We start from the raw sequence: 11,878 nt of genomic DNA on the forward strand, positions 1-11,878 counted from the left end.
GGAAGAGAACAGGCATTGCTATCAAATTACGAAATTGTATAGGTGCAGTCCTAGTTAACATTTTTAACATAACCGGAATATAATCTGGCAATTAAATATTAAATATTAATCATAAAAAAGCCCCAAAAAAAAAAAAAGGGTTAAGCAGCCTGCCAACCCTGTATACTAGACTCATCAACCCTCTCTGAACTCTGAAAGCGGGTATCTGGCGGCAAGCTCCATCCAATCTGCCCTGTCCAAGAATCAATGATCAACAACGAATACTCAGGAAATTTTGCAGTAACGTGAATTTATGTACTAGTTCCCAGACCCCTTCAACAGTGAATCGACGCCAAGTATTGCTCTTGATGATACTTCACAATAACCTCATAAAGATCATTATCGCGTCTCCTTGATCAAGGGATCTTCCAACAAGCTGATTCGGAATCAAAAGATCTAAATAGGGATCCAGATCGCGTAGCATTTCTGCCAAAAACAGATAGCAGTGCAGAATAATTATACCGCATGTGTAAAAGAGTTGCATTAACTGGCGTTGCTAATCTCATTCGCAAGTCTGTAATCGATGGGCGATAGTGCCTAAAGACTAAATGGGCCTCATCTAGCGGCTACAGAAGAGGAGGCTTGAAGAAATAGAAGCTTCATGAAGTGGTAAGTGAACCTATTGTTTCAGCTGGTTTTACTCATGTGCAATATTTGATGTCTCTCTTGAGTTCAGATGAACCTCTGCCAGAGGATTAGTGATGAAACCTCGATCACCACGGAACCTTAATCTGTGATTTCTTTCAGTACTGCCATGCTTGTCAGCTCCGTAGTGCATGGCAGCTAGTGATGGAGTGCCTGCAGATCTAGAGATCGAGGAGGATGAATACCGGCCCTGTGATTTCCTCCAGAACTTGGAGCTTAAAAATTCTGCACCAGACAGCAAGCAACAAGTCCTCCCGGGAGCATCAGCATTGGTCATCCTTCCACTTGATACAGCTAAATCATAAGAGATCTCATCTAATGCCAACTCGAGGCCATGCACACGAGTCTCCAGAGATTGCATTCCGTTTTGTGAGCTTCCAATGAATCTCTGTATGAAGAACACAGAAAACACTTTGAGAAATATTCTTCATCAAACTATACAGCATAAGTGCAAATGTTATATTACTATTAACCAGCCTTCTCACAAAAGACTTGCACAGTTGAAGCCAAGTACACAGAAAAAATTTATGGTAGGAATTCGGTGATCAAGCATTGGTGACAAACCTGCAGAAGATCAAGCAAACTCGATTGCTGCTTTTCAATTTCAGATAACTGGTTGCGGATCAAAGATAAATCTTCGCACTCTTTGTCATTCTTGTTTTGATCTTTGGCGACATTACTAACAGCAACAGAATCTTCACTGTCTTCATGGCAGGGAACCACACGAGATCCATTTTTGGACCCACCAAACTTGTGAAATTTTTCATCAGTGTTTTTACCAAAAAGAGCCCTTCTCATTTCTGGCTTTGAAAACCGTGTCTTCTCTTTTTTGCTTCTTTCCATGATAAACTCGTCCCTGTCTGCAGAATCACCCCGGTAAGCCGCAGAGGGAGCGTCCGGCACAGTTATTTGAACATCCCAATTCTTATGGTTCGGCTTTCGGGGCACATTTGGGTTCATTCTCTTGTTACTACTCAAGGGACTAATCTTCTTAGTTTTGCTAGCAGTATAACTGGCCGGGGGGGTAGATCTGCTAATTGAAACGGATTTTTTCCGAAATTGAGACACTACAGAACCAGGAGCGCATGAACTCTGCACGACTGGTGGATAGCGCCCATCACTTGCATTCTCTGAATCAAAGGCAGCCCGCACCCAAGAATAGATAAGCAAATAGCAATCAATAGCCAAAGGCAAATTGACGACCTCAGTGAATTCCAGGTTAAACATACTATTTGATTTAATGTAAGATCAGATTCAGATCACTACGTAGAGTAATTAATGATCATCATTTCCGCCTTTAAAAGCTCAACAGCAACCAAAGAATAAACTGAGTTTCCATCTATTTCAACGGCCATAATAAGCAAATGGTAGATGAATAAAGTAATACCTTTGGAAGAAGCTTGTGATTGAGGAGGTGGAGAAAATTCATCGGAAAGATCAGGTATCTGCTTCCACGCTTCCAGCATCTGATTCAGGACTTCCCGAACAACCTTCACCTGAATCAAACAAGGCATAGACTCAATGCACTTTCAAGTTACCATAAATTAACCAAACCACAAGGGGAAAATCAGAGTTATGATCAGAGGAACAAAGAAGAAATGTCAATGTCGCATTTTAAAACCTTATCAAATCGTCGATTCTCGAAAACTTTCAGATATCTCTCCTTGTATTCGGATAATATTTCCCTTTCCACTGTTGCCAACTTCATCAACGCCTCGGCCGCAGCCTTCCTTGCAGCCCAATCTTTGTTACTCAAGAATTCCACCATGCAAGGAACCAAGTTTATCAAAGCCCCAGGACTCGATGCCGCACCAACCTCAATAACGCTTCCGATCAGCGTCAACAGCGCCGGCTTTGCCTTAAATCCCTCGCACTTCAGTAACTTCTCGAACCTGGGCAAGAGCTTCATCAATCTCGCCGGCTCCGGATCCGGAACGGCATCAATGGCAGAAGCCAAACAAAGCGCCGCAGCCATCTGCGAATTATGGTCCTGCTCGGTGAACAGGGCCTCCGCTAACGGTTTTAGAAAAGAGGAAAACGGTTGCTTCGTGACGTGAGTCGACAATGCCAAAACGGAATTCACACAAGCGGATCGGACCGACGAATCGGGGTCACGGAACCGACGAATTATATTGCCAAGAATTTTTGAAAGATAAGGAGAGAGCGAATTTCCATGCGTCTCACACAGTACCTCCAAGACTCGCACGCATTGTCTCCGAACGGCAGGTTTATCCGACGCATCGGTGGAATGTATGCTGGAGAGAAAAACCGACAGAGAGTTCGGATCGAGGTTCCGAGCGATGGACTCAAGCTCGGCAGCAGCGAGCAACTGTGTGTCTCGGTCGGAAAGCTTAGTGAGGCAAGCGAAAACCCGTTGTTTCAGGTTCAGGGACGGGTTTGACGACCGAGGCATAGTGATTAAGATAATGAGGGCCGGAGATCAAATCCCGGTAAGGAGAAATTAGGAAACAGGCGGTGGAGCAGCTGGTATTTCCGGCAACATCACCGGAGAGCCGGTACCGGAATTTAATGTTGAGTGAATTGTTGAGGTAGTTTCTCACATTTGGTGGGAAAAATAAGGTGCCGGCTTTATTGTGTGAAGATGTGCAAAGGAAGCAGAGCAGCTCGGGAGAGACGGTAGTTGATAACGATGTGAGGGAAGGCGACAGGGAAGCCAACGACGAGTCGTATGTTGGATAATGTGAGGCAGGGAAGCTAAAACGACGGGAGGTTTGCCGTGGTTATACTGGGAGGTACATTGTCGTTTGCTTGTGGGGACAAGGCTAGCTATCCGCTGTGGCCTTGAAATGCTCCTGCTCATGTTGTGTACTTTTTTCTGGGCATCTCCGTATGTGATTTATATAGTGGAGTCGGTATTTTTACATGAAAACGGTGCCTTAATGATTGGATCAAGCAGAGTAGTATACTCGTCTGATCATTAGATCCATTATAAAATAAGTCCTATATTTAAGATAAGAAGAATAGGATATACTCCTTTGATCATTAATATAGGACCTAATTGTCAAGTTGATTTTGGTCTTAAATATAAAATCTATTTCTTATATTTATCATTTTTTTAAATTATCCCTATTGATACTCCTTCAACCATAATCTAGTAAAAGAAGGAGGGAGCATATTAAGGAAGATAATTATGGTGTTTTAGGAAAAACATGCTATGTTTTATAATTAACTAACTTACCTAACTTTTTTTATCTAACCAAATTAGCTAAATAGATCTTATACTCCTTCGGTCCTTAATATAGGACCCAATTCTTGAGTCGGTTTTGGTCCTAAATATAAGACCCATTTCTCATATTTATCAGTTTCTCTAAATTACCTATGGATACTCCTCAACCATAATCAAGTAGAAGAGGGGAAGGGATATTAAGAAAGATGATTATGGTGTTTTAAGGAAAATGTGTCACTTTTTTTATAATTAACTAACTTACCTAACTTTTTTAATCTAATCAAATTAATTAAATGGGTCTTATATTAAGACCGGAAGAGGAAGAGAGTATTATGAGTATTAGAAACAGCAATTCACGGACCGCACGGTTAAAAAAATAATTGCCCATGCCCTTGTAATTTAGTACCATAGAAGTGTTTTTTTCCCCCCTTTTCATAAAAAGAAAAAGTGAGCATGGTGATGGGGAGCACTAACTTGGGGGAGGGAGAGAAGGGAAGAGTTGAAGGAGGGCCTTGTGAAAGAAATAGGGTGCGGTTGAAGGAAGGAGGGTAGATTTTTGGGAGAGCAAGCAAAGGAGGCGGCATTGAAGTATAGCCGCGTGTTAACTTTTTGGTAGTTGCTTTTATTTAATGGGATTGGATTCAGTCACACTGTGGAAGGCGGGGAGGAAGCGACTTCTTACCTGAAATACTACTTTCCGATCTTAATTATAAGAGTCAGTTGATTAATTTGAGGAAATTAAGAATGTAAGTTGAGTTAGTTATTTTTTCTAAATAGGTGTTGTCTTCCTAAAATATCCTTGATAACTAAGTGTATTGACTAGAACTATCATTGTTAGAAGAGCTACTTTGAAGGAAAAAAATATAAATATGAGAAACAAAGTGAATTATGATCTTATATTTAAGATCAAAATAAAATTCAAATAAAATCTTATATTAAGGACTAGAGGTAGTATATAATAATCCTTTTATCTTAAATGCAAAATTTATTTTGTATATTTAATAGCGCAGGAGCATATAAAATATGCCGTGGTATGATATGGGCCGTCGCGAGTTTCAGACGGAATTGAATTTATTGAATATTTTAGGGCCGAGACTAGGGAACAATTTGGGGGGATTAAAAATTCAGCAAGATTCAAGGGAGGAATAGGATGAGAAATATGATTAGAGGGAGAGGAGAATGATGGAATTGGAAGGCATGGGAGGAAGGAATAATGATGGGGGATGGCGGGGTAAGTGGGAACGGTTAAATGTTATTAGGATGTGCCACGTGACACTGGCCCTACATTATTATTCTATCCACAATTTAATAAATCCACAACATCTACCCCCTCCATTTGCAAAACAAATGAAATGAAATAAAATAAATAAAATAAAATACTTCCTCCATGTTAAATGTAAGAGTCTTATAACTAACTCCTACTAATATGTGCAATTTATGAGACTAGTTTAAAAACACAATAATAAAGGTTTGAGATTAAAAAAATTACGGACTTATTTGATTTTTATTTTCATAACTAACAAAAAATAAGAAAAAATAGCGTGATGATCAATTTTCATTTAATATCTTGTAAAATAAAAAACAATAATCCTATTTTAATAAAAAAGGACAACTTTTACGTACTTGCCATACGAGGCTAGATCCGAGGATCATACTTGATGGGCTATTCTTTTAATGTTTTAATTTAATTGTATGAAAGGGAATAAAAGGAATAAATCGGAAACATGGTTTGCCTTTAATATTAAATTAAAAAAGGGGAAGAAATGTCTATTTTGAGACTTTTCAGCTCATTAAGATGGAATAATGGGCATTGTTTTCAATCTTAAATCATTAATGTGACTATGAGAATCATACGGCAATATGGATGTTAAGCACAACTTGCAATTTGCTCTTATTTTATTTTTTTCCCGGCCAGATACAATTTGCTTTCTCATCTGAGGTTGCGGCGGTCTTTCTACCTATACAGATTCATCCCCCTTGTTAAATATAGAGAGGTGATAGGTCAATTGAGGGCATCCAACCATGATTATATAGATTAACCATTAAATAAATAAGTAATACTTACTGTTTACTACTCCTTGGATCCGTTTTGTGATTTATTATACCACAAAATAGGTGTTATATTCAGGACTGAAAGAATACCATTTTTATTTAAAAGTTGGATGAAGAAAGTTTTTTTATGCTGTATGTTTATAAATCACGTTATTAAATTTTTAATATTAATCTATTATTTCATTCTTTCCTTATTATTGTGTGTTTTATATTGTTATTTTTTCTTGTATATGTATTAAATAAGAATAAAATTAAAAGAATGCTAGATTTTAAAGCAAAATTAATAATATTTAAATTTTCTTGTTTTGACAAATATATTCAAAATTAGGAAAAATGACAAAAAAAGATCGCCGAAATGAAAAAATTACACACAGGGACCTGTTCATAAAATTATTAGTAAAACTCATACTAATATTGTTATGGGTTCGTATTTATAATTTTTTTTATTTTGATGATTCTTTTGTGCCATTTTTTCTAAAAATTACTTATAAATAGAATAAAAAAGTATGACCAAACAAAAGAAGAGCTGAGAGGCATAAAAATGCAAAAAGGAACAAATTATGGATACGATAATGAACAAGAGAAGGGGGGACACGTGGCATAGCAGATGAGGGGGACACCAGGGGGAGACAGAGGGAGGAATGGCCGAATGGCCATGGAAGAGCCAAGGAAGAACGGAGACAATGAGGATGTCGGTGCGTGATTCATGTTCAACTTACCTTTCCAATGCGGCATCTGCCATGTGCCCCAAGGTGTAATATGGTTACAATTTAGAAATGACCCACATGTTCCAAACATCACTTATCCTCGTTCAAAACAAATGGTCTGAATTTTTCATACGCATATCATTTCAATTGGCAATTGGTGTTCATGCCACTTTCTCCTAAATATAATATTCACTTAAGGCCCAAGGTAGTACCCCTCCGTTCCTTATTATAAGAGACTAATAACTAAATCACGTTGATCAAAAAAACAGTTAAAATTAGTTAAGGACAATTAATATGTAAAAAGTATAATGTTTTTTCCAACAATGCCCCCATTAATAAGGAGAGAGAGTATGAGAGAGAATAATTAAATTATTAAAAGAAAGAGAAGTGGGAGGGGGAGAGAGTATGAGTTGGAGACAAAATAAATAGGGATAAAATAAGAAATCAATACAAAAAAATAGAGACAACTTTTAAGTGTCTCTTATATATAGGAACATGCCATAAGTATCAAATGTCTCTTATAATAAGGAACGGTGGGAGTATTATTTAAATACACTGGCTGTTTGGTATTTAGGTGAAAATTACTAACATTTTGAGTTTCTTAAATTGAATTTGATTCCTAAAATTTAAAACCAATAGTTTTGATTCCTCGTATTTAACTTCATTTTTTAATACACGTAAAGATTTTTAGTCTTTTAGATAAGGTTCTATGGACAAAAACTATTCCAAGGTCAAATTTCAGAAATTAAATATGATTTAAGGGTCATTTACTCTCTGCTGATGACTCTTAGATCCAGTGGCACCAAACTCTCGGCTTAAAATTTGTGCTCTCATTTTCATATATTCGTCTGAATTATTGGATAACATTGTTTGTCACTTAATTAAACCAAGAGTAACACCAAATCTAACTCTTAAAATTTTCCCCAATCCCTTGGCGTGGATGACGACCATTTTTCTTGTTGGATTTGGATGCTTCGTTTGCAGCGCTCATATGTATAAAATTACTCCTAAGTTTCTAAATAGGAAGATCTATAATTTCATTCTTAAATGGGCCCAGAGAAATATTGAGTCCATTTCCAAATATTCATTTATTAAGACCGTGCTTTACGGAACATGAGATAAATATGTTACTATAATTTCATTCTTAAATGGGCAGGGTGAATGGACTCATTTATTGATTGTGATTTACGGAACATGAGATAAATATATGACAAGAGTTTTATTTTAGTTTATGTAAAATGTACTTATAAGTAATTTCAAACTCTATCCCAGATAGTCCCAATGAAAAATGAAAGTGTGGATTTTAAATTTTAATCAATAAACAAATGCTTTAAAGTTACAATTTCATGGTTAAATTACTCATTAGTAATTTAATATATTACTACCTCTTATCCTTAATATAATGCCTAATTAATTAATTGAGAGAATTGAGAAAGTTACTATATTACTTTAAAGTATTTATGTTTATCGTTTTCCCCCCAACTAATTTGTCTTACTTATAGATTGATATATAATTTAATAATACAAATAAGTATTTTAGAGAAATTATATAACATACTACTATACTCTAATTAAGTAATTTAATAAAATTTTTAATATTTTTAAATTAGTCAGTTAAGTTTTATATTAAGAATTAGAGGTAGTAAAATGTATATATGATAAAATTTATAAAAAAAATCAGATTATTTATAAATTATTAACGACACAGATTGTTTGAAAGCTGACATACACTACGAAGGCCATTGTCTAGACTCAAATTTTTTCGAGCAGGAGCATTGAGGTTCTTAAACTATTAAATGATACGAGTATGATTTTATCCTCCAGCTTCAAAAACATTGCAACGTCACCTCCATTGTTAAAAGCAAGTATAGGTGTGTGGGTAAGCCCCATATAACATTAGTTAATGGGGTTTGCTCTGTTTTAATGGTAGGGATCATATTGCTTCTATTTAATTTTATACCACATCTTTTACGAAATATTAAAGTCAGGCCATTGTTATTGGGTTCCTTATCATAAATAGTACATCCGATCCTAATTATAAGAGATGTTGACTAATTTGAGGAGATTAAGAAAACAAGTTAAGTTAGTTATTTGTAATAAATAGGTGTTGTTTTTTCTAAAATATCCTTGCTAATTAAGTTTATTGGTCAGAACTGTCATTATTAGAGGGACTATTTTGAAATATATATAAATATGAGAGACAAAGTGGATTGGATCTTATAATTAGGACTAAAATAAAAGTCAAATGAAATCTTATACTACTTCCGGTCTTTAATATAAGACATTGTTTAACTTTTATTTTGGTCCTAAATATAAGACCCCAGTCTACTTTGTCTCTTATATTGATGCATTTTTTTTCAAGATAGTCCTTCTAACAATAGTGGTTATAGCTAATACATTTAATTAGTAAGAATGTTTTAAGAAAGACAACGTATACAAATAACTAATTTAACTTCTTCAAATTACTCAACTAGTTATTATAATTAGGATGGAGGTATATTATTAAAAACTTGAAATTAAAGAAAGAATGGAGTGCATAGTGGATGCGATTACAAGTCATCATGGCATCGAGTATTGGAGTATGATGGACCTCAAAAGCACACGCCATATAATATAATTGTCGCTCATTTGTCCTTTTATTTTATTTTATTTTGTGTATATGGTGAGATTCCTACATGTCATGCCATGGATACACGTGTCTCGCCCTAAATGGTATATTGGCCGGTGCAAGGGGCTGAAATTATAATACATGGAAGCATCCATGCGTACGATATATACCATTCCGGTCTTGCTTTGGACTCCTTTTTGTTTTTTCTTTTTTTTTTCAGGGGAAAAAAAGGGGATCTCAACCTGAAATTTTATCCACTGATAATAAAAATATCTGTTTTTTTTTCCAGTCGACATGTAAAAGAAAGGTACAATCAAGACTAGATAGTCTACCTATATATGGTATCTTTATTAAGAAAAAAAAATAATTTATCTGTCCTTCTAGTTTTGAATCAGGTTTTTTCTCTTTTTATAAGATCGTTCAAGTAAATGGTCAAATATCCGTAAGTCCGTGAGTTAAAAATTCCTGAGCTGGAAATATTTTGGCAAGATGCACATTGACCAAGGCATCCATCCAGCTAGTTTTTGTGCCTTTGTCCTGGTGATGCACTTGCCCATTCCAATTGATCCCGGCTGTGTTTTTCCAAACTTGGCACCAAGCTGTATTCAGAATTGTAAAAGATCAGGTCTCAAACAGTTTCATTATAGTGGTTTGCTTTCCCTCTAAAGATACTTGTGTTTCTAAGTTTCCAATCATACCAGACCAGCTGGTTACCGTAAAGAGGGAGCTGCACTTAGGATGCTTCAATTTTATTCCTAGACAAGTGCAAGTTCCATCCCAACCATCTGATTGATTAAGTCCATGTATGTTGGAGAACATACGACGTTTATCGCATTTCATGCCAAGGTTCGCGAAGCACATACATGGAAGAATATTCTCAATATGACTGGGGCACCTAGCACATGAAAGACTTGCAGCGTCTCAGAACTCCTTTCCATTGAATCCCTTGGTCAATCTCCCATTTCTACAGTTCATTTACTACGGAAAAAAACAGAAGACAAATTAACAGTAAAATTCCGTCGATAAATCAGTTTAGCGATGAAATTCCATCACTAATGATTTTTTTTTTTGGCATTCTTGCTAGATACTAGGAATGAGGTTGTTGCCCCCGTTTGTATTTTTCTTGAACTACTTTAACCGAAAAGTCATCTGGTTTCTTTATGAGATTCCATCCCAACTTCATCACATGTGCATGGCTTTAGGGCCTTAGCATGTGGGATGAGCATGAGCCAAAAAGAGAATATCTAGACACAAAAGATTGACCTATTAGAAGAGAGAACTTGTTGAATTTATAAACCCTACAATACTTGTGAAACTTTCCAATGTGGTTCTCATAATAGAATACCTTTCTCGAGAGCCAATGTCTTTAATTCCACCCTATGGCATTTTACTCGGTCTTCTTATCAGTCAAAACCGTCTTCAAATAGCCCTCTCTGATTGGCTAACTCTCAATAAAAGCACTGATATGATCAGTATAAGTCTAAAAGAAAAGTCCAATCCCAAAAAACTAGCCTAATAGGTAGGAGAGCCCATTAAACTTATAGATCCTATGACACTTGTGAAGCTTACGGGACCTTGCTTCTTGCTTTTGCATACTTCTTTCTCTGGCAGTCTCTTTTTAACTTCATAGCCTTTGTCCGCATGGTGGGACTCCCAGATACTTTCCCAAGTCCACGATTCCAGTGCCATGCTCTTCTCTTCCTGCCTGTTATTGTGAACATTCTCTGAGAAATGCACTCGCGTTTTACATGAATTCACTTTCATGCCAGAGCTCACCGGATAATTGCAAGTTTTATTAACGAATAACGACTCGCATAACTGGGACTCTGCAACTTTCAGGCATAGATCCAGAAGACAGACAGACAAAGAAGGAAAGTTGGACGCAAAAATTCGCCGGAGACCTAATATATTCTGCGAAAGGCGATTTCTTTTGACGTTATTGGCATAAGATGATAAGAACAAACAATGAGCATCTCGCTGACCCAAAAGAAGAAGCAAACCGAAATTGACTCGCGTCCTTTTACGGTTCCTTCATGGGCTACTCCTTTAGATCATTTCATAAAGCCCAACATTTTGCATACCCAGGCCCAGATCCAATAATAATGTATTGGGAGTCCAGAGAGCCGTACACGTTTTGAACAAAACATACCGCTCTTTTCACCAAAAAAAAAGAAAAAAAAGAAACACGACTCTTACAAAACTTATGATGAGAGCCAATCAAAATTGTTCTTCCAATTCAGGGTTAATCCTCCTCACCGTGTTGAATCAAGATTAAAATTTCTGTATGCAATTTTTTTTAATTTTTAAGGTCTTTTTTTTTGGTTATTTTCCCTAACAATACGATTAATGACAAATTGATAGTACTGAGTGTTTTATTAATAAGGCTGTTGCATAAATTATTAATTACAATAACGATTAACGAAAAAATGCCCCCCTAAATCACGAACGATGAATAAATACATTAATTATAATCGTTATTACGGGGAAAATTGACCTGAAACCTAACGACGTCGTATATCTGCGTGCTGCCCTCTCTAGAGCTTCAATATTGTCGCCCTCTAACTTCATTGAAATTTCACGTTTATGTAGCGCAATTACTCGAAGTTTGAGTTAAGTACAGGGGTAATTTAGGGATTGAAC

The 11,878-nt window shown here is 36.3% G+C and overlaps 1 protein-coding gene across 1 annotated transcript; it reads right to left on the reverse strand.

The window, feature by feature from the left end:
* On the reverse strand, positions 1–3,241 carry LOC114737882 (TORTIFOLIA1-like protein 3). The gene is made up of 4 exons (XM_028925870.1): positions 2,306–3,241; positions 2,072–2,180; positions 1,249–1,814; positions 1–1,072 (listed from the first exon to the last, which is right to left on the reverse strand). The coding sequence occupies exons 1-4, from the start codon at positions 3,095–3,097 to the stop codon at positions 677–679; spliced, it is 1,863 nt and encodes a 620-aa protein (XP_028781703.1). The 5' UTR covers positions 3,098–3,241; the 3' UTR covers positions 1–676.
* Positions 3,242–11,878: the final 8,637 nt, after the last annotated feature.

The sequence above is a fragment of the Neltuma alba genome, unplaced genomic scaffold (genome assembly GCF_004799145.2).
Source record: "Neltuma alba isolate B1F8T4 unplaced genomic scaffold, ASM479914v2 tig00013508_pilon, whole genome shotgun sequence".
NCBI lineage: Eukaryota > Viridiplantae > Streptophyta > Magnoliopsida > Fabales > Fabaceae > Neltuma > Neltuma alba.